General features: G+C 32.7%; 1 protein-coding gene across 5 annotated transcripts in view; it reads right to left on the bottom strand.

Moving 5' to 3' along the window:
- Nucleotides 1-24926, bottom strand: part of LOC116430995 (uncharacterized) — a 289607-nt gene that overhangs the window by 173049 nt on the left and 91632 nt on the right. For all 5 annotated transcript variants that reach the window (XM_076367618.1, XM_076367616.1, XM_076367617.1 and 2 more), the window contains one exon: nt 2455-2608. In XM_076367618.1, coding sequence (XP_076223733.1) covers nt 2455-2553 — 99 coding nt within the window. In that variant the 5' untranslated portion in view covers nt 2554-2608. The remainder of the gene's footprint in view (nt 1-2454; nt 2609-24926) is intronic.

Raw genomic sequence — 24926 nt, 5'->3', positions numbered from 1 at the left:
GAGTTATTCCTAAGTCAATTGAAGATTTCTATGTTCGCGAAAGTACTTCTGCATAAACAACGGAAGCTTATTTTATAACAAGATAATTTTATTAAATTAACTAAGAATTGATATATTGTGTAAATAGAATTTAGTGTTCAACATAAATAGCTTCAGTGAATTACAAATAAAGTAAATTAGTAAATTTTCAAATTCACTAAAATATACATCACTTAGTTTTGAACAATTTTATGCGCCATTAACGTATGAACTTCCACAGTCTACGTGATGAATATCTACCAGATAAAATCATTATTCCATTACAAAATATCTACAATTTACACTCGATTACTTGGTAAGAAAATCGTTGACTTTGCCTTTTACTATTGTCACTAATCATTCTTACAAATAATAAGCAGTGAAAGTCTGAAACACGAGGTAAACACCACCTGTACACATCTCTAATGTAAACTACATACGTACAACAACTCTACAGATATGAATGTTAATCGGTCATTCATTTCCCACGAATAAAAGCACTCTGTAAAACACACACAGCGTAGAAACAACACAGTAGCAATATCATTCGAACAGAGAAAACGAATTTTCGATTGAACCGTCGTTAAACCGGAAGTGTGAGACAGAAAGTGGTGAAAATTCGTTGTCGACCGATCTGAATACAACAGCTCTCCGGGCAAAGTTCGTCTCGCAATCGTTCAGCCGCGTCAATTGTCGGTAATTTGTCGTTTCGAGGCCTACCATTGTACTGTACTACGAGCGTAAAATTCGTGCTCGAAGTTCATCGTGAACTCTCGATCGAACAGCTGCTCTTCGAGTAATTCGGACGGAACGACGACTAAAAGGTCGGTCGATTCATATTATCTGTTCAGACACGTTCCGCGACGGAACGATTCGTGTCCGACGAAACAAAAGAGTATTTATACTATAGGTTTATTTTTGTCGAACGACATCGGCGAATATATCTGTGGTTATTTCCTATAAACGTTTTTGAATTTGTCTTTGGAGGAGATTTAGCGTATATTATAATAATACATATAATATAAATATAATTTGAAAAACCAAAACAAAATAAAGGAGAATTACATGTTTATCTGAAAAAATAAAGAATTCATCGTTGAAAAGATTACGCAGTATCATTTCAAGCTTTAAGATGACGTGTTTTCAACGTAAACACTTATGTTGATAAAACGTTTTCATTTAATCAATCGATAATACAAAAACAATTAATAGAACAAAAGTACTTCTATGTTTCGCTTTCATTGTCTCTTCGATCGAGTACTGTAACTCTGTTGTAAACGTATCTTAAGGGAAGTGCTTCTGACCCGGTGAAATGTGGATCACGCGAATTTAGGGTCAGAAGCTGTGTTTCTCGTGGAACACCAACGATGCCGTCGTTTTTCATGCGAACGGCCCTACTTGGGAATTAGTTAGGCTACGTGTCAATTGACACCAATTGAGCGGCGTGCAACGGCACCGCGAAGTCGTCGCTGGCTGTCTTTTTCATTGAACCGCTCCCTACTTTTCTGTCGATAGCGAGTGCCACTCCCTTGAAATCCGTTCCTTGATTATACCCAACTTACTCCTCGAAATAATGTGCCACGCGAACGAGATGGTTGCTGGCACTTTAATCAAATTCTCTTAACACTTTCACAGCGGTTCTGACACGAGAACGTTAGCTGGATGCCGCGTACAATTAAGCAAAGACTACAGCTGAATGTCACAGTGTTGTGGATCGAAAATGAGAGCGAAAATGGAGAAAATTGTTTTATAATATTATATTTGTGATCATTTAAGTCACTGTTTAAAATTGAAGAGAGTTGGATGTTACAATGCAAATTATAGTAATTAAAAGTCTATAGACATGGGAGTAATATAATTATAAAAATTAAAAATTCATTAAATAATTTGTTAAATAAATAATTTCACATAAAAATAACTTGCAAAAGAAATTATATGAAGGTAAAATACGGAAACAATTTTATATAATGATTTTAGTGATGTCATAATATTTTAGAAATTTATAAATTACAACTAGAAATTGTTAATAATAAATTATAACTAAGTTTAGTAATGAATACATAATAAAGTGCACCTGGCTACAACAATTTATTTTTATTATTTACATTTACAGTCTTCATAAAATTAATTCAATATTTTAAAAAATTGTAATGTCATTTTCTACGGGGGAAACTATCATTAATAAATTTTGAATCGTAAATTTAAGATTTTAATATAATAGAAACTTTCATTCATGGTTTTTTCTTTACTGACATCACTGAAAAATCAGCAAGTAACAATTAATACCTATGATATGAAATATTTAGGAAAGTATACTTTTTCGACATTTTGAAAACACAATTGTTGTAAGATGTATACGCAAGATGATTAACACGAGTTTTGATGATTGAGAGGTTACATTATTAAATTGCATTATTAAATTTTTTAGAGACTTACCACTGTCAAGCTATCCAATTCGCCAAGCCATTCATTCAAAAGCTGTTCTGGGTCTGTCTCGTTGTCACTGTCCTCGGCTTCTTCCTCGTAACGCTCCATGATGTCGGTCTTTAATCCAGCTTACGACCGCGTTCTATATTGTTCTTTCCACTTCCTGCAAACAGACAAAACGTTTCACGTTATTTCGCTTGTTTAAGCCTGTAATGCTCGCATACATAATTAAACGCGATGCAATTAGAAAAGCATTGAAAACAAGGAACAAATAAAATCACGGTTAGTTAATTTCCTGTCTATTTTATCATTAATCTCCTTATTTACAGAAAAAGATAATTATATGCTTTTTCTAAGCAATTTGAATAAAACAAAGTAAAATACACAGAAAATTGTGATATTCTGAAATCTGTAACGTAGTGTTTTTAAAGGTATATCTATTTTGCTTTTAATATCCTCGTGAAAGATTATTTGCAAACAAAAATATGTTTAGTGAAACTTGACTACAAGTAAGATACTTGACACAAATTTGTTCTTTTATATTGAACATTATATATTATTCTATAACCTCTTTCCTTAACAAGATTCCATAAAAAAATTGTTAATTTTATCTAACAAAGGAAAGAACGAATAAAGAAAACAATTTACTGCTGTTTAAGTTTAATCAATATCTAGAGTTCAGTGACTTAACATTTCACTAAATCTTCACTAAAAATCAAAATGTCTGGTGTATACTCATAATTAATTTCACATTTTTTTTTAGCAAACTTTGATTAATTTACATATGCAGATTCTCTTTTGACACATTCGCGAGTGACATATAATTGTCCAAAGTTTATAAGTAATATAATTGAATACCTCAATACTGCTGTTTACAGTACAGCTGCAAATCACATGAATTCATTTCTCTAAAAATACATACAAGTTTACACCCAACAACATTGAAAATAAGTCGAGTACAAAGGATTAAAATCATTAACCACCTGTTTTACTCAATAGTTAAACGTTACCGTCTACGAGCGAATCAATATTTTAACCAGGATTCGCATCCCTCGAAACGGAAATGTCGTTAATAGGGTGGATAAACGATTCAAAAGTCTTCCTCTGTTGGATGAAGCGCATCGACGCAAATTGTGCCCGTGAGTGACAGCCGTCAGACGAGTTCGCGCCGCGTCGGATTGCGTGCGATTCCCTAAGAAACGTGCCGGGGCCTTTCCACGCCGCTTGACGTACGTACTAGCGAATATATTATGAAATGCACGGAAGATGCGAACTGGTAATTCAGTCTGTCGTATTCCCTCCGCTCCCTTACCGAGCAGTCTGACACTGACATCCCAAATGACGATCGGGATTGTCCTCTATACACGATTTACCGGCGGCATTACCAAAACAGGGGGCTTTGCTTGCTACCGCCAATTAGGGGAAATCAGCGACGCTCAATGGTTAATTCCCACTATCGCTTAAGAGACATTTTGATAATGGCCATGCTTAAAGTACTATATCATGGGTTACGTTTGGATAATTATAGCTGATGTATAGAGAGCAGCAAAATTGAATAGATATCTATTGTTTTTGTTTTGGAAAGTCAGTATCATTATTTAAACCGTTTATTGGGTTAAATCGATAAGGCATACTTTTTGAATTTTTTTTAAATATTATGGCCAAAGGGCTTGATCTGATAATGAGTACGTCAAATGTTTAAAGTGTTATATTATGGCGTTACATTTGGATAATCATAATTGATATATGGAAAAGAGCAAAACTGAATAGAGTTTATCCATTGTTTTTTCTTTTTTGAAAAATCACTATTTACACACTTAAGTCACTTTTTGGCCAAATCGGCTAACTTTACGTTTTGAATTTTTTTTCAATTTTATTGCCAGTGTTTAATTTGATAATGAAATAATAAATGTATATAGTTAATATTTTTCATTTTTGATATCCTGTTTTAGTAAATGATTTCCTGAAATATTAGTTGATTGGTTCAATGTTTCTACTCACTTCATTGTATATCTGGTAAAACTGAACTGATTGGTGAATTATTCAACCCATAAATCATTCTTGTTTATTTCACAACTGTTTAGTTTGTCTTTGTGATCTTTAAATCTTACAGACAAAAAAGGGAAGGCAATATTCAAATATACATTGACTGTATGTGCAACAGATTGTTGCAACATGGAGCAGGATGTAATTCGAAAGCAACGTCATATAGAGCATATGTTGATACGAACTCTTTTTGTTGCATCGTCTCAGAGACAGTCTAATGGCGAATTAAGATGACGCTGCTGCATCTAGATAAAAACGAAAACGCGACAAAATGGATACCTCGTATATCTCTAACAGCTTTAGAAATGGTTCCACGAGATGATGTACAAATATCTCGTATCCTATAATACAAGCTCAGAGAGAAGATGCACTGTAAATGGAAATCGTAAGTAATACAGAATGTGTCCTTTTATGTAAGCCTCCGGGGAAAATTCAATGTAATCTATTTTGACATGCAACGAGCTATGATAAAATTTCATTTTCCTTAGTACAGGATCTATTCATGCCTACGTTCGATATCTTCCTTCATTTTATTCTTATTATATAAAGTAAAATACAACGATGCAAATGCTTATCGAACTTGACATTCATGCATGAATTGCCGCCGACGTTATTGCAACGGGGAGCTTTACCTGCTATTACCGATTCAGAGGGACTGAAGACGATTAGTCAACGATAATTGCGTTTGTGCACTGAACCTGACATGACCGTTTGTGTTTCTACTGATCATGATAATACAAGAAAAGAGATTGAATATAAATATTAGACATAGATTCTTGGTGACGGCACGTTACACGATTTGTGATAAAATAATAGTGACTAAAAGAAAGTTAAACCCTTTCCTCAACACTATTTTTACTGAAACTGTCAAAAGACACCTTTTAAAATTTTAACTTGAAATTGTTCTCTCAGTCTAATCATTTTTCCTCGATTGAATTTTCGACAATTCCTACAGTTAATTTTATAATCGTTACTGGAAAAATAGAAAAGGCAATTCAGAATATACGACTTAACTTGGAAAATAACTGTAAGTTAAAATTTCAAAAGGTGTTCTTTGTCACTTTCACATAAATATCGATAATCCTGGGTGAGAAATATATTTATTTAAAAATTTTGTATATATTTTACTAATTAATTTCAATATTTTTTTAAAGTATAGCAGATTATAGAGTGGTATCTACATAGGTTATTTTATTTATATTGCTTCCTAAAGACGTGTACTCCGTCATTAATTAAAATAGTGCCAGACGTCAATGTGTTAATTGGATGAATGCTAAGGACTTGCAGAAACTTACATTCATTTTCTTTCGCTCGTTAACAATTTTATCAACAAAAATGATTCTACAACATTTTCGCTAATTTTATGGTACTTATGTATTATACAGATGTTTATTTCCTAATTGAAGATCTCGTTGGCCAGTCGTCATTTGGGTTAAGCCTAGATTAGTTTTTATTTAATTATTATAACACATTATTAATATTTTATCATTATAATAATAATAATAATAATGATAATAATAATAATTATTATTATCATCATCAATATTATTACTATTATTATGAATATTGTATTTCTTAAAACAAAGGTAGTCCGTATAATCCGTAACTACTAATTCTATTTACCAATCAAATATTAGCACTCGCTTTATTCTAACTGGAGTAATTAGCTCTGATCAGGAACCCCAATAAACATGTGTACCTACCATCAAAGAGCGGGTTACCCCGTCTCACCAAGTTTGACCGTACCATGCATTAAACATACATACTGCCGCCTAACGAAACAGGAATTCGGATACGCAATAACGCGGTTGAAACAAAACGGGCTTCAATTGGAGCATTAAAGTAGTCGCTAACAACACGCCGGAGCCAGAACTCGTGTGTCCCACTTTAGGGCGACCGGGCCTGAAAAATGAAATACGAACGACTGACCAGAAAAGCCGGTAGTGAAGGCATAACCTCGTGACGCGGGCACATGCGTAAGTACACGTTACCACTACTAAGGTGCACGGCAAACATTGAAAAAACAGGTTGCCGGCGCCTTCCAGAAGAGGAGTGTGACGCACTCCTTGCTCGTTAGTCACGGACCACGCCAGATTTGTTCACCAAAGGAACTTTGAAAAGTTTTTGAATTCCAGCCAAGTAGTTCACCGGCGAACTGTGTGAGTCCATTGCTCGATCCGCTCGACCCAACCGAATCATCCTTTTTCGTTTGTTTCGATCGAGCACGTTCGGCGTGCTTGAAAAATGCGCGATTTGATCGGGATTGAAGAATATTAACTGCTGGCTTTACGAATTAATTGTTAAGATTCGATTGAAGTATGACGATTCTTTTATTCGTGCTTCTTAGTATTTGCATGTATTATGAAGGATATACTAGCAGAAAACATTGAATTAAATGGTACACACAGGTACCATGAACATTTTGAATCATCCGAAAACTAGAAAATGCCTAGATACAGGAAAATTGTACCGCATGAGAATCTTTGCTTATGGGTGATAGTTTAAGTGCTGATCAGATGCTAGTACATGTTTTGATTGATTAGTGTGCAGCCGTAAGTTTTTCTCACAAAATTCATATTAAAAATGATATATGTGCAGGGACGAAAGGGTTAATTTGAATTAATAATTTGTGGTCCAAAAAGAAATGCAGAGTACAGTTTTTATAGCTTTCATTATTTCAAGTGATGCTATGAATACGCGAGTTTAAAGAATAGATTTATGTGCAGACAATTATATATATATGTAACATATTTTTGACTTAGGTTTAGAGTTTTTACTACCCTTTCTTTTTTCATTGTTAGATACTTGAGATAGATACTTAAGTTAGATACTTTTCATTGTTGAGATACTTTAATTATATAATATGAATTATTTAAATTATGTAGCTTTATTGTGGCATATGTTTAACATTATTTGAGTGTTAAGAGATATAATGTGATTTAATAATGATGACATGATAAATGATTTAGTCGCTGGAATATTTTAATTAATGAAAAGCACATTTCAAGTAATATACAGGGTTATGGTCCGCTGTTATCGTTAATAGAAGAAAAAGTTGGAAGAAATATATACTAACGTAAATGCCATGAAGAAACTACGTAATTGCTAAGTTACCAAAATTGGCAAAAGGAATATTACTGAGTTGGTGAATTTTATTCATTCAGTACAAGGATAGCACCGACGATTCTGTTTAGAATAAAATGGCAGCAGAAAAAAGAATGAGAAATAGGTATTTAAAGTTATGCCACATTTAATTCCATTTCAGAATTTTGGCAACCTTTAAACTTCGAGTTATTATTACTATTAATGGAAAATTATATACACCAAATATTCTGTAATGATCGATAATATCGTTTTGTTTAAATTTTTGATAATTGGACTCATTAATTCGACTAAAATTATTTTTTAGAAATAGTACATCATTCTGATTCCAAAAAAATAAATAAAATTCATCTATCACTTAAATATACATAATTTAGAGCATGCTACGATTCTAACATAATATTATAAATCAACAAGAAAATGACATTTTTCTGAAAAATGTTGGAGGTTTAGGAAACGAAGATTGCAGGCCTGCATTTGAACTGTAGGAAGCTATGTTCCACAATTTCTATGAAGGCAAGCAGTTTCACATTTCAAGAGTTTAGAAATGCCTACATCTCTGGAACTGGGTCAAATAACGCACATGTCTATGGGAACTTTTTTCATTATTCTTGTATCCATCGCCGATCAATGAACTGGGCACATGTTATGAACACCGTGTATGTACGAATATGAAAAGTTCATAAGAGAAGCTTGAAAAACAAGGAACAGAAGTTTTGGTTCTGACAAAAACTGGGAATATAAATATGTTTTAGCTGGATCTGATTAAACTTATAAAAGCTATTTCTGTTTGTCAAACTTTCATAATTGCTGTCAAATTTTGATGCTATTTGTAATTCTATTACTTTAGAATTTGGAATTCCTAAGTTTGACAAATAGAAATAGCTTTCATAAGTTTAATCAAATCCAGCCAAAACATATTTAAATTGTCAGTGATAAATTAATATATTAATGTATTAATGTATAATATTACATAAATTATATATGTAATATATTTCTTATAGTTTGTAAATTTTCTACATAGTTGTCTGCATTGACCACGGCAATTATAAAATTCAACATTTCTCCACTGAAAAATAAATTATACTAGCTTAAAGCAATAATATTTTAACGTTTTACCATTTTAATCGAATCCGCTTGAAGAGTTTCAATATTAGTCGAAGTAATCTAAATGGATCGAGTAATATAATTTCCGACAAGTGTTCCAAAGACTATATTCAGCTGTGGAAGAAAACAAATCGCTAAAAATACGAATACCGTCATACGTTCAACGAACCTAATATTAGCAGTTCTGACGACAATGTTTTATCCATCGTGTAATATGCTTACCGGATTCGATACGTGGGACAGAACGATTTACGATTGCATTCAGTGAAAGATCTTGCGACCGTAGCCAGCGAGATTTCGAAACAATATAGACATACTCCTTAAAAAACGGAGGAAAGAAACTAAAAATAGTTTCTTTTCGGGTTGCCATTTAATCTTTCACTTTGTAAAAAACAACGCGGTAGGGCATAAATAAGCATTAACTGTGAAATATAAAGAAAACACTAAAATGTATTTTATATTTTATTTTTGGTCACACTAAAAAACTTATTCCTGGAAAAAATATCAAAAAATACTGTTTCAATTTGTTCTAACTAGAACATAATCTACCAAACGTTTTGTTTCTTTCTAATAATAGTTTGGAAAATATATTGTAATTTTAGAAATATTGTTAGTCTCAAACTTCAGTGACAAATCATCATTCTTTTAAAACTTTCTAACATTCTGATTTGTTGTATTTTGATGATTTTCAATCAAAGATGTAATTTTCCAGATTTTGTGCACAGTTTTTGCATACGATTTAAAAAAGTAAAAATAAAACTACCGTATAATTATAATTGCTATTCCAATCATGATAGATAGTTGAAGATTGGAAAACAATGCTAATGATTTTTTCTACAAACTATTGATCTGTTCATCGTAGGTCAGTTTCTATGTAAAAGCATTTCTGACTCTTTCATTTAACATAGGTATATTTTAAAATGTTTCATTATTCAATTATAAAAGAAAAATACAAATAAAAACTAAAATAAATTTAGAATGTATCTTTTTAATTCTTATTCCTTGAATAAGATCGTTTCTGTATGTCCAACTTAAATATATGATAAAACGCAGGACAAAAATTGGCTAATATTCTTTTAAAATGTTTGATATAGAAATATCACAGTCACTCAAAAATGATGAAACTTCCGACACCGATGTAAAAATTAATTCTGTAATACTTTTTCACACAGTTTTGAAAGTCACAGCTACGATACCTTTGCAATCCTGTATGCTGGTGCAAATATTACGTTCCAAAGGGACGAACAGATGAGAAGGTGGTGGCGTACAAATCACGTGGCGTTGGTGCGCGCACATGATAATAAACATTCACCGGAACCAGCAGGGAAAATGCTGGTGGCTAAAAAGTTTCTCCAACAGAGGATCAAAGTGTACCGTGCAGACCCCGCGAAAAGTTCAAAGAAAAGCAAAGCGAGGTGCCTACTAGTTGCCGAGAACGTGAAACAGCTTCCAAACAGCCACCGATCTTGTCGTTTTTCTAACAAAATAGTTATACAAAATGTGATGGCTTTACCGCGCTAGTTTCACAGAAATTACGCAACAAATATTTTTTTAACTCGAGCTTAACCCCTTACCCTACAATATCGCGTCAGATTCGTGGTGATGATTTCAACTAGATATTAACAAACATAAATATTATTCAATTTGTATCAATGGAAATTCTCTCTTATTTTCAATAAGTTATTAATAACAAAGTAGTTAGGTCGATCACAGTTCAGAAAGAAATCATAGGTGTTAGCGCACGTTGTACACTCGTATCTCCAAATGCACTCTGACGTGGTTTTAGTTATAACCTTCTCGAAGGACCAGAATGGTTAACCCGCTCACTTTTTCGGCTCACCATTCACTTACTAAACTGCGCTTGGTTTCCCTGACTTGTCTTCAGGTTTCTAAAGGATACTAAGATTGCTAATGGTATTTGCTAATTACCCTTGGCGATCTTCGCTCTTGATCGCCAAGTCCCTATTTTCTAAATTGTCCGCTGATTGGTTTCTTCTCATTTTGGCAGTCACCAATCAGCGGACTTAACTTAACGCAGACACTCTTCCTTGCGCCCTTAGCGCGCTCACTTGGGAAGGGGTGCCGCGGTGCTCGTGTGGGGCGAAGACAACGCTGGTGGAAATTCGTCCAGGTAGTGGACCTTCGGTATCCTTACCGTTACATGCATGTGTCCAACTACCCTTCAGAATTTCCCTGTTTATGGCACGGCCACGGCTATTGAAGGACGAGAGAAGCGACTTTCTAAAACTCGCAGTTTTTAACTCATAAATCGTCTTCTCTCGCCAGGAAGTATAGTACACTCTAAAAACACATGCTTACTAAAAACCTAAAAATCCTAAATCTCTAAAATAGCCCTTCACGCACGTCCGTGCCATACACCGTGTTGGCGACGGTCGCTAACAATAGGTAAGGGGTTAATACAGATTTAAAGACTCTTCAAATTCTGTTAAAATGGTTATTTGAACAATTTACACCTTAATAGGTTTATAACGCTTACATAACGGCACTTTAATTACATGTTACATTAACCTTGTTGGTATCAGTATTGGTTTAACTTAAAATTTTCCAAAATCTTGAACAACTTATAAAACAATCGTAATATAGCTGTACTTATAATAAATATAATTTTAGTAATGTTCTTTACTTTAATGAACATATCTATCAAACAGTCTTTTAAAATCAACTTTATTCATAATAGTTATACTACTAAATTTAGACTGTGGCATTTTATTAATTTTAATCATTGATTTAAATATAAAAATAATAAGAATACCAATTAAGATAATAAAATACTAGTAGAAATTTTGTATTACAAAAATGAATATTTATCTGATTGCTAAACATAACTAAATTCTGATGCATACAATTCGAATGGAGATAATTCTTCGTAAAAGCACTGATTAAAAATACGAAATACAATTCTTTTGTACAAGGTCTCCACTTCGAATAAATTGATGTTGACAATTCATCGAGTCGTGTACACTTCAAAGCCACTTAGCTCATGTATCTGTCCATTACAGATTGCTTCCACTTTTATTAACGTTTATAAACATTGACAGTCGTGTGGTAATATTTGTTTTTCACTATAATTGGATACAAACTCATGTTGGAGCGGTTGTAAAATTTATGGACAACACAATGTCACTTTATCTTCGACGTCCAGTCAAGTAGAAACAGTGTGACATTCGCAGACAAAGTACTAAATGTCTTTTACAGAAATTATTTATAATAAACTTTGAATAGCAGTATTTTTAATATGAAGTCATACAGTACAAAGTATTATAAAACGTTTTCAATTTATGTAATGTTTTACAAACAGTCACTTATACTAGAATTTTTATATTATACTTTGATTTCAACAGCTTATACATTACTGTCATAACGGAAAGTTTTTTGAAGAGATCTAAAATTTAATACTTTTAATAAATAAATATTATTTTAATAAATTAGAAAACAGTAATTGTACTTCTACTCACTTTTATATAGAGTTAATATTGTCATATTTAATAACAAAAGAAACAATTATGAAAGATAAAGGAAAACTAATAATCATTCTACCTTTTTACAAAAATGATCACAAAACTATTCTGCACACACATAAATGTGCATATAGATATTACGACTACAATACTTTTAACTATTACAAGATCTAATTATCATGTGTAAGGGTTAATTATAATAATAAAATCATCGGAATATTTACAACACTTTTCAATCACATATTTCGTAAGACATTTTTGTATGTTATTAAAATATACCTGCAACACACCATTAATATAATTTTTATCGTATTGTATATTGCATTGTAAATGATGATATGGCAGCACGGATATTCTAGAAATATTTGGTATACAAATTAGATCAATAACCTAGAATATTCCAAACGTACTCGAAAAAATTCATGGTAACAATCGAATATTTTATAAAGTATGCGAGTGGAACGAATGTATCAGAATGTATAAAATGATTGCATTTTGGGGTATTGTATAGTTCGACCACGTGCATGATATCTGTAGTAATTATCCTTTCGTAATTAAATAAGTTGTTCGCTTCTCACAGTATTATCTAATATTTCTGAGGGATTATTCAATTGAAGAATATATAAGCCTGAGCAAAGAATGTATTTCAAATGAGACAGATAACAAACGTAATCAACAAGATGTCGCTATATAAAAGCAACAAACATAAAAAGATCAACAACTTATAATAAATGAAACCTGTTCACACTGAACATACGTGCATCGATTAATCTTTTAACTCTGTATTTTCTAAACGTGAGTATTCCTAGAATTGCAATTCGAGAAGAACTAAATTAATATAGTAAACACTGTACAATGACACATTTCAATATTGCATGGCTTCTACTAATACGGACATTGTGGCTTAATAAAACACAAAAATTATTTATCAAATGAGCACGAAAACAGAAAGGACACATTGACAAACAAACTAAACTTGGACAACAGGTTAACTCGTTCCAGTTAAAAGGTTAATACGTCAACTGCCACGGCAGTCATTAATGACCGGAGCTTTCAAATTCTCCGAAAACAATTATAATTTGTCAGTTAACCGATGTCAAATGTCAATGTTCAATAGCATAAATACCTACATAACAGTGTAACATAAGAATGACGATACCAAGTAATAAATAACTCAGTCTTATCTTTGACACAAAAGAATAAGCGACATGCAAAACTCTGAAGTTTTTCGTAACAATGAACGTGTTAACACGTTGAGTGCCATGTCAGTCACCGATGACCGACGCTTTTGAATTACTTGAGAACAATCGTAACGTACAAGAAAACCGATGTCCAATGAAAATGTTTAATAAAGTAACTAAGTTGACAACAGTGTAATGCAAAGATTATAACGCTAAATAATGAATAATTATTCCTGCTTTCCTTTGCTACAAAGGAATAGCTCTACGGAGAAACGGCCAAGATTTTCGTGGCGCTTAACGTACCAAATAAATTCATATTCTGAATCTTGAACAATTCCGAATCGCGTAAAAATGCCAATAATCACGTTACCGTTCTGTCAGCCTCTAACAGTTCACACGAGATCATTTCGATACTTGCCCCTCGAGGTTTAACCTTTAATACCGTCATAGTTCTGCGGGAACGTGTTTGCAGGACAGTGTGGTAACGATCCGAACGGTCGAACAATGCCAACCACGATGATATTATCATCGTCCTCGGCACGAGTGACTTCGAGTTACGTCATTCACCCCGGTAGCCGTAACGGGAAAACGATCCGTAAGCCGCGAGCAACAACTTTTTCATTCCACGTGCCCGCCGTGGAAACTCGACGAATATGTACCCCCGGGTTTGTTTTTCGTCGTTCTTGTGCCTCTAAACGACCACTTCAGACATCGATCGAAGCAACAGCTCGCGTCGTTAGCCACAAAGTGACAGCGTGTGACGAGCAACTTGCCACTTGAAACTGCCGGAACCCTGTTTCATTCTTAATTGGTGGCGCGCGTTATATTCCTCGGCACGTGGAAACCACGGATTTTCGAAACCAGCCGACACGACGCGCCGTTCCGCGATTCTCGTGGCCAGATTCTGCATTAATCATTAGTTGCAATTAATTGTGCTTCGTCGTTAAACGCGCGCGGTTCTAATGGGGATCGAGGGATGGAGAACAGGAAGGGTGTTCAGGACATACGGTGGAATGTAAAAATGGTAGGAGTGTTAATCGAAACACTTGAAACGTTGCGTTGATTCATAAAGAATTTCTGATTGTGATGTGTGTGTGGGATGGGCGATATTTGATATAACCTAACCTGATTGTACATACATTTTTATTTTATTAGAACAATTGTTACAACATTAATATTAAATAGAAAATGTTTGAAATTAGCATGGATTTATTTAAGGTTTCTTTAATTTCAGATAAATTTCTTTAATAATGGCAATCAATGTGTTAAAAATAATAAGCAGTGTGTCATGTTATTTCAGTACCATTGTTTCCCAAGTCTACGTCCTTATTCCACGACTTCCTTCTTCGAGTAATCGTGATACACAACGTCTGAGATTCGAGGACAGATGCTTCGATAGATTAATGATAGAAACTTCCAGTCGAGGTCTTGGAACGTTTTCTCGAGTGCATCTTAAGGCGAATTGCACGGATGCTGATCGTTCCATATATTTCAGCGCTGTAAATTCAGATCGATCGTGTCATTGCGATCACGGATTTTTCATGTTCAGTATCAGGAAGCACTGAAGAGATCTTTGAAGTATGGACGTTTTCTGTTTTACCTTAAATGAACTAAAATGCTTTTAGTTGCTTGAAAAAATTATTTTTAATCGACAATATCTGAACTCTATAATTTGTAAGGGTATATAATTTGTATTATAGTAATAATGATAAAAACATAAGGATTTTTTAATGAATTATACATCAAAATGATCAGTTGTCAGTTTCAGTATAAGCAGTAAATAATAGACAAGCGTAAAGCAAGCTGTATCCAGAAATACATATATTCAACACATTTACTACTAAATTAATATCCATAAATGTCTCGCGAGATGAAAGTTATTTATTTAATGAAGTAGAAATTAAAATCTTAAGATTTATTAATATATAATGATCACTCTTATAAATTTCTCATTTTCCAAATGATGTATATGAAATGTATTTCACTTAATATATAACCTAACTAGTATTTAAGTATAAAAAGAGAGAAGTGTCGTTCAATTACAGTTCGAGTTAATTAACATGTTAATGAATATTAAGATCACATTCTTTTCAAAACGTAACTCGACATAATAACACGACATAATTTATGTGTTATGTTATATTAAATATAACATCTCTACGATTTATTCCCTTTCCCCGAGGAATCAGCCAGCATTCACTCGCACGATGAAATTTGCGTCACGAATATTCCCACACTTGGCGCACTATAGCCGCCCAGAAAGTTATGTTAATGACAGTTTCATGTTCATCAGGAAGTTCGAAATTTTCGAGGGAACGCTATCATCCCCTAATCACTTTGCCCAGAACTTCTCTCGCGATCGTATATATACACTGGCGGAGCAAAACAACGAGGTTGACAAGCCAGGTTATTTGTTATCGCGTTGCCACGAGCGCCGCCGATTGACCGAGACGAGAAAAAGGAAGAAAGTGGTCCCCGGGTGGTATGTAAAGTTTACGCGACGGAATAGCGGCGAATTAACTGCAGAAATCGATTTACTTCGGGCGGGGTTAAGTAACATTTTATGTAGCCGTGTACAGAATCGAAGGCTGCCGGGCAACGTGGCTGTAAATCAAGTCGAAGAAAGCCTCCGCTGGCTTTCCTGTTGCCTACGCCGGGCTCCGTGCCGAGCGGGGTATAATTAATGACCGATTAATGGTGTCGCGATAAATTCTTATTTTTGCGGAGGCTGCGGTGACACTCGAATCGCCGACACGGACACCGAACTGTCTTTAATCCCAGACTTGTTAGTTTCGTAAACGATCCGCGCCGGTTAATACGTGTCCGTGCGTATGCACGGCCGTTTGCATATGGAAGCGAACAGAAAATGAGAAACGATCGTGTTGCGATATGAAAAAAATGCACTCCGATTCCTGCGAATGGAATGAGAGATTCGTTAGGGCGCATGCACCATTTGTGACTACTTTAACACGTTGACTACCATGAAAAGCATCAGCGTTTTACGTAAGGTGTAGGAAGCTGACGCGAGTTTCTTCTCAAATTTTATTCGGATTTTGCCAAAACGTTTTGCTGGATTTAAGAAAGAAATTAAGAAAAGAAGGAAAAGATTAAAAAAGAAACGCGGGTCGTGAATGTATTAACCACTTAATTGCGTTTGACGAGTATACATGCCTTTTTAATGCTCGAAATGATACTAATTCTTTCAACGATGAATTCTTTATTTTTTCAGATAAACGTGTAATTCTTCTTTGTTTTGTTTTGAGCTTCATCAAAATATACTCTACGTGCGTTCGTCCTGCATTTTATGAGAACACGTTTCATTTTTTGATTTTATTGCGCGTAGAACAAGAGATTTTTTAAACTAAATTCTACAGCTAACATTGTTTTTAGTGGAAACAGAAATGAAAGGAGAGACAAAAATTGGAGAACTGATTACTGAATAGTAGAGAACGCGGGAAAATAATTTCTTCGATGCCTCGTCTTATTTACGTATCTATATCTATTCCTATGGATAGAGACAATACTAATGTTAGATACAAAATCAAATTAAATCGAATTCATGAAATTTTATAAATAATCAAATTCGCAAATATTCATTAATTCTTTAATGTGAAAAAATGACCGAAAATGTTTCGTTCCGTTTATTTTGTTCATTTTTGAATTTTTTAAAAAATTCAAAAATGAAGGAATAATGTCAGTATGAACTTTAAATTTTCAAAAACTTTTTTTTTTATAAGTGTTCGTAATTATTTTATTTAATTAGTATTACTAATTGTTTATTGTATCGTGATAAGTTTATTGCAAAATGTACTGTATAATTATAAGCTTATCATAGTTCTTTATTTTTTTAAATAATTCAAAGAGATATAACCAGTTGGTAGAATTCTTACCATTCACAAAAATTTCTTTGCACACAACGAAACCATGAATGCTAATGTGCGTTATAAAATTGCTTAAACGATCTCCCTTCTAAAGCATGCAATTTTTATGCACCATAAATTTTCAATCAACGCATAATTTACGTTACTCAGATATACGAGTGCCCCACCCTGTACGATCATATTTAGAAGCGAAAAATGCGAAGTACTGTATGAATTCGAAATTACGCAACCGACAGGAGTAAATTCTTATCATCAATGCTTGCATGGTTATTTGGAAAAGAAAGTGTCACGAGCCAAAATTCCATTCACATTAAAAAAGAGACAAAAAATGAGGCCAGAAAAACCGTTTCAATGGGTCGGATTTGTGAAAAATATTCCAGCGGAACTGGAATCTATGGGATTTCACGGCAGAGATCCGCAATTACTTGGAATACCAGGGATGGTTCGCGCGTATTGAACATATTCGCGTGGGGAATGACAAATGGACTTGATGCAATTCCTGGAGGCGACTCACAACTATTGAGATTCCGGTCTCATCATCTTAATAATGATCGAAAGCTGGTTTTTGTCTCCGCTTTATTGAAATAGAGTTTAAATTCATTAGAAAGTGTCGTTCTGTGATACTCTGCTGGTCAAAAGTTTGGAACCACTTGATTATGTAACGTTACAAATTCAAAATTATATATCTTATACATGTATAAAATAAAATAGCTAAAATTATATATCTTCATATTTGACTAATACACATATGTCCATGTTTTTTAATTACACAAAAATTCTCCAATAAAAGTTGTTTACAAAAAATGCAAGTTTTTCTTTTAATTGATGTATTGGTCCCAACCTTTTGACTGACAGTGTACATATGTATGTTTTTTTATGTGTTCAGTAGCAATTAGAATTCACTTTTCTGGTTGATATTAATGGTTTTTAAACTTAAAATTTTTAACATAAATTAAATTTGAGTATTAAACTTAAATTTTAAAGTAACGCAACTAAAAGTTATTAGTAGAATCAAAAATCAATAAATTATCTGCTTTTAAGAATGGAAATATTAAAAATACTAAGAGAAATATAAAATTGTCACTACGTGGCAATACAGACGTAATATTGTTGTTAGTCAAATTATAAATTATGTATTAATTATTCATACATTATACTATATTAATTATGTAATCTCGCAAACAAATACTATTCAAATTTGAGATACTGTTATATGATTTTCATGGATAACAAATTATATCCAACATAAAATTCATTATGAAAATGTTCGAAATTGGCAGTTCGTTACGAACATTACATTTAGGTTAATTTCATGGATATCGATTTCATGCTCGATATAGCAGAAATTATGAATGTTGTTCTTTGGCAATCTACGTCGGCTTGATTGATGCAGCGGTATAAAAATATATGTTAATTTCTTACCCAACAATTCTCTAATTCAAAACATTTCTATAGGCAAGTATAAGTACCTATAAGTATAGATTTGTTCACAAACAGGATGAATCAATACCATGAATTTTATGTTAAATGGTGCGAAGTATTTAAAAAAAGATAGAAGGAGATTATTAATGAATACCGTATCGGAATCAAGGTAATAAGCAACTGCAATCCACAAATTAGTTTCCCGTTACGATAAGTGCTCGGTAATTATCAGGGGAAATAATGGATGAATGCACTTAAGTGTGTGAGAAAAAAGCAAAATTTCCTGTGTTCGAACTGCGTAGAGTAGAAAGGTAATTTATTAATTGATTCATGTAGTTTGTTTATTATGTCGCAACAATAGCAATCACACAAAACAAAAAAATGGTAAATAAAAAAAATGTGTCATTTTTACGCCTATATTATCTAAAGAAAATTATTTATCACTGTTTATTTAAAATTAACATTGAAGACAAATGATTATTTATACAGATTATTTCGGTTAAAACTGAACTTATCCAAGAATAAATACAAAGTGTTTGTAACCAAATAATAATATTAATCGCACACAATTTGTTTTAACATTTATCAGCAATGCATACATGTATTTCGGGTCTGAAACTGAATAACGATTTGGATTCTCTTTGGAATTGCAAACAATGTGAAATAATTCTCAAATAATATCATTCCATACCACTGAAACATAACAGAGGACTATAGGTTTCGCGTACCATGTAAGCATTACTATTATTGCGTATAAACGATGCAAATTCACGAGGTCGTGAAGCCGATGATTCCGCGTTTTCAATAATTCAATGAATCACACGTGTACGCAATGTAGGTACTAAATGCTCGGAGCGACGATAATATTAAATCATCACGAAGTCAACGAGACCTTGCAACAGACAATTTTATGTAATACCAAGCCAGAAGGAAACCAGAAGCGACACTTCGCCTTGCGGGTGCACGCGCGTATGTCATCGGCAAATATATATGCGCATATATGCGCTGCAATGACAGAATGTTACAAAAAGGTACACTTCGAAGGAGTTGCTCGTGTTCAAACTTCGCTATACTTCGACAGGTATAAGAAAATATTCGTTTTACGATACTTTTGTGAATGAACCATTTGCATTATGGGAAAGTATGAAACATATACGATGAAACGAAGTATCTTCTTAAATAAACTTTGTTTAATCGTTATAACTGGATGATTATTTAATAACTTATATAAAGAGAAATAAATATTTTGAAACAGGTAAATTTCATTTTAATCTATTCAGAGAGACAAAAATGATATTAAGTAAAAAAGTGTTATCGATTATAAAACCAAATAATGAATATTCTGGCGAGTATTTTGAATATTTCTAACATTATATTATCATTAAATTATTTTTATATCCGAGCAGAAGTATTCAAGAAAGTTTAGAACTCAGTACTTCGTGATTAGCGAGTGATAAATGAAGTAATTATATATATAGATAATAATATTTTATGATAATATGATAGTAATTGTAAGAATAACAAAAATACATATAATGGTAATAGTAATAGTAAAATCTTAAAATATTAAGTTTTGGGCAATTGTACAGATGAGTAAAGAAGATAAAGAGTTTTCACGACGATAAGGAACAACGATTAGTTCCCATTATAAAGATAGAAAACTTTATCATGAACCAAAAATAACTCGGCTCCATATTTTATCTGAGCGTCTGACATTTCATTGTCTGACAGTTAATATGGCGAAGTTGCGGGAGAAATGATGTGACGTATACGAAATTGTGTATTCTTCGAGATACGGCAGCATTGTGACACATGACAGGGTCTGTGACAAACTTGCGTACAAATGAACAAAATCTATGGTTTCGCATATAATTCTCAATTTATTACAGCGTATTGTATTTTTGAGAGACCTAAAGTAGTCTAAAACCACTATAATTTCATCTTTACTTTTAGTAAGTTTATTAAAACAATTACGTATGTAGTACTCAATCAATAAGTAACGAAATCTTCTTGGTCAAGAATAGAAATCTAAGTGTGTTTTAGCGAACTGCTAACTATACACATTGAAATACTTTTCTCGATTTTCTTAACGTCATTCACAGCAGGATATGAATTTGTTTAGAAGATAAAAAGGAAAGATTATTTGGATACCGAATGCTTGTACATTTGAAATATAAAATATAAAATAATAAACATGTATATTGTACGTTTTAGCACTGCGGTATTAATTTTCGACACGTCGCATACATATCAAATTATTTATTGTTTAAAAAATATGTCGTACATTGTATTTTTCTATAAAATATGCCGATATACATTTAAACCATTTTAGAAATATTTTCTGGTCGAGTGCCGTTCTAAGAAGTAGCTGAAGTCATGAAATATAATATACAAGATATTATTATATTTGGAAATATAAGTGTATCTTAAAATCTTATTTTTTGAGATAGGTGGGAAAGGTCTCAAGTTATTATTACGGCGTTAGGTTAACAATATTCCTGTAATGTTCTTATTGCAATGTACAAAAGTCGTTAATAAAGAAGTATACTCTGCGTAAACTATTAATTAAATTTAGGATACGGTTGTTAGTGCAGATAATAAATTAGAAGGCTACGTTTAATGAACAATATCATAAAAATAAAACATAAAAAAGAACCTTGATGATGTAATGCGATGAGAACATTGTAACTTTTTAAATATTTTATGGTAGAATTATTAAGAGTTTCGAAGTTAAGAACCTCCTCAAGTTTCTTCACTTAAAGTCCTAAATTTCAAGACTTAAAGTTCCTTCGTATAACCTCCACACCTATTAAATTTTAGCAAACCGAAGAACTTTTTGAACATTTTTAGAGCAAGATAATGGTTATTGACAGTTAATATCTTTAGACTTACCTATTCTTATTAGGTTTTACAATTGTAAACCGGTTATATAATAGAAGTTTAAACATGCGAAGTCTAATGTTACTATTTATTTAATAATAAATATATTAATGAGGTATTACACTAATTTTAATAATTATTATTTGCCATGACGTCTTATTGAAATGATTTTCATTTATAAAAGCTCTTAACGAATGTTTGAATTATTAGACAACGATATGGATAAATAAACTGTTATACATTAGCTGATATTTAAAATCAATATATTTATAATGGAAATGTTGCACTCTCTAGATAATGGATATTTTAAAATTTGCATACGTATGATACTTGGAATACCTTTGACGATATTGTATAATACATTTTACTAACAATGGAGATCAAATAACACACATTAAAGATGTCTATATTCTATTACAAATATATTAAATTTAAATACTTTCATGTATTTACCAATGTATTTCATTTTACAAGTTTAATAATTCTACCTAAAATGATTATTTCTACAGTTAACAATGGAGTAATAAACATAGGTTTTTAATAATGCAGAAGATATAGATAATTTAACATAAAAAATTCATCATAAAATTCATCAAATATGAATGAAAATAAAATTTTTTAGTATTAACGACTTTTATTGTAATACACTACGATTATACAAGGATTGGAAATATTTTTTTTGACTCCTTCTTCAAAATGATGGCAAAAGGAGCGTTATCAAAAATCTCAGACACCAGGAGTTATTAATAGGCAACGATGCAGACTCCTTCATTGTTAGTATCCAATATTGTATTATATAAAGTTCAAAAATAGCACTGCGTTACAGTGGCATGGCAACTACCGCGTAACTAATGGATTGATGGAAAATTGAATTTAGCGCGTCAGTGACTATTGATCACCAACGTCAGCCAATAATTCTTATCAGACATGAAGACCTTCATCCTAACGAGTTTTACCTTTTGATCTGTTCACTGAATGCCGTCGCACGCCCGTTGACTGCGCGTCAACAAAAATAAATTTAATAAAAAGTTCAATGCAACCACTCACAGTGTCAATTACAAATCGTCATAATAAAATATTTAATAAAAGCAGTTACAAAATAATATAAAGTAGTTTTACGCATTAAAATTATTTCTAACATTATATTTTTGAATTTATAGCATTTAGAGAATGTATTAATAAGATGTCAAGTACCATGCTAACAATAAAATATCGTACTGCAGGGAAATTATAATATATCTTGAAATTTAACATACCCCTACAATAAAATATTGAAAATAATAAAACCATGTTTCATAGGAGATTAAATAAATTACTATCTATCAAGCTTATTAAAAAGATCTATAAAGAAAATAAAAAATTTATTGATTAGAAAATAATAACATAGTCTACACATATTTAGATATGTTTCGAAATTATCTTTAGATAACATGTAAATGAGTTATATGAAACAGTTTCGCAAAACCAAATGTTTAAAATGGCATGCTAGTGAATTCATGTTTAAAGAGAACCAAATTTCTGTGGTGGAAGAATTTATGAATAAAATCCTGTGAGGAATGCTGCTACCGTGTGATCCCTACACAACCTAACTTAGACATCACTACTGTCTTCACTCCTTTATGCCTTTGGCTTTTTGCATGACCCGCCAACTGACTCCAAAGATTCGACGAAGACTCTTTCTCGCGAAAGCCCTACATGGACATATCGGGTCCTGACTCTGAAATCCAACTACCCAGCAACGAAAAGAGTGAACTAGTCAACCTGCACCGAGTGGTCACACGGAATTTCAATTGAATTCTCTAGGGGTTGCAACACCCAAAATGGACTCGTTGCGGGGTACATACACAATATTCATTAAAATGTTGAGTTGTAATATAAACAAGTTCAATCATATTCAATATTCTCCTTATTATCAGCTTCATGAAGCAGTGAAGTAGCTTTAAACCAACTATAAAATGCTTCTTTTTAATTATAGATGTGTACTGATAAAAATATTCAGTGTAATCAAGCTTTATTGGCGAATTACCATCGAGAAGAAGTGTTCTTTGTAAAAATGTTGGAGAAATCTAGTTCTATCGAGGAGAATCAAGTATCTCACATAAAAAAGGTAAATATGAGCTCAGAAAGCCAATAGGATTTATAAGTGAAGGTCACCTAGCACTGGTAGTGCCAATTGGTCAAGGTCTTTCCGAGACAGAAATTCCAACTAACTAGTTAACCACTTGGCTTGGTATAACGTCTCTCACATGTAATTGAAATCCTGGGTCGAAAGTGAATTGTTTGTCCTCCACTCGTAGTTTTTAATTGTATTCAATATAATGGTTTCATAGTGTAACTGTAAAAATAATATACCTATCTCATTGAAGATTGTTCTGTACCAAATGCTCTAAAATTAAATAGATGCAAGTGGCTTATTCACTGGTATATTAAATTCCAAGCTAGGTGGTTAATGAGAAGTAGAAGTGGTATAAAATTCATGTAAACCATGACAGTTTGGTACATAAATTGTAATGAAAGAGATAGAAGAGTATTATAATCAAAGGATTAATGTATCAGAGCATGTATCTAGGCACCTTAGCATCGAGAAAACTTCTTGTTCGTAAAAGCTCTACTTGGACAGGTCTGGATTAAACAAATACTTTTTTCCAGTAAAATAACATTCATCGAAACGTACGCTGTTCGATGAACAAAGGTAATGCGAACGTTATCATCCCATCCTGGAATTGTCGTATTTCAATCGTATTCGAACGACAGTAACAAATAATTGACTCGACCGGGACACAACAATTAAGCCTAGTGATTGCGATGTAAATTCTGTATCGGCGGGAAATTGAATTTAGCAAACGGAAATAAATTAATATGAGCGTGTGCGGCAATTACGTACTACCTAGCAACACACCGACTCGGGAGAAATTAACTTGTTACTCCCCCCACGCTTTGCGCTTTCGATAAAAGACAAGCGCAGTCCGCGTATACAGATCGTGTAGTAAACCCGTCATTTAGATTCACCGCTCACGTTTGCTACAAACAAGATTCTATCTATTTCATTAATTTTGTACGTATCTTATCAACGAACATAACTGAAAGATCACGATGGAGAATTGTATGAGACTCGTCATGTAAATACACAGATGGTATATTTTTTTACGTAGATCTGATACCTGTATGATGGCGTCTTGCGGTTTAAGAAAATTACTGTGAATAACTAATATTATTGGAGCAATTAAAACCATTTATTTATGATTACACACACAAATTTCTTCAACTTGGTTATATACGATAAATAAAATGTGTTATGAAAAATACTTAAATCTGTTGAAAGATAGGTTATAGAATACTAACTTTATAATTAAACCAACATTTAAACCTGAAAAGCAACCGAT

Source organism: Nomia melanderi, chromosome 5 (genome assembly GCF_051020985.1).
Source record: "Nomia melanderi isolate GNS246 chromosome 5, iyNomMela1, whole genome shotgun sequence".
NCBI classification, from domain to species: domain Eukaryota; kingdom Metazoa; phylum Arthropoda; class Insecta; order Hymenoptera; family Halictidae; genus Nomia; species Nomia melanderi.
This window is presented reverse-complemented; position numbering and strand designations above follow the sequence as displayed.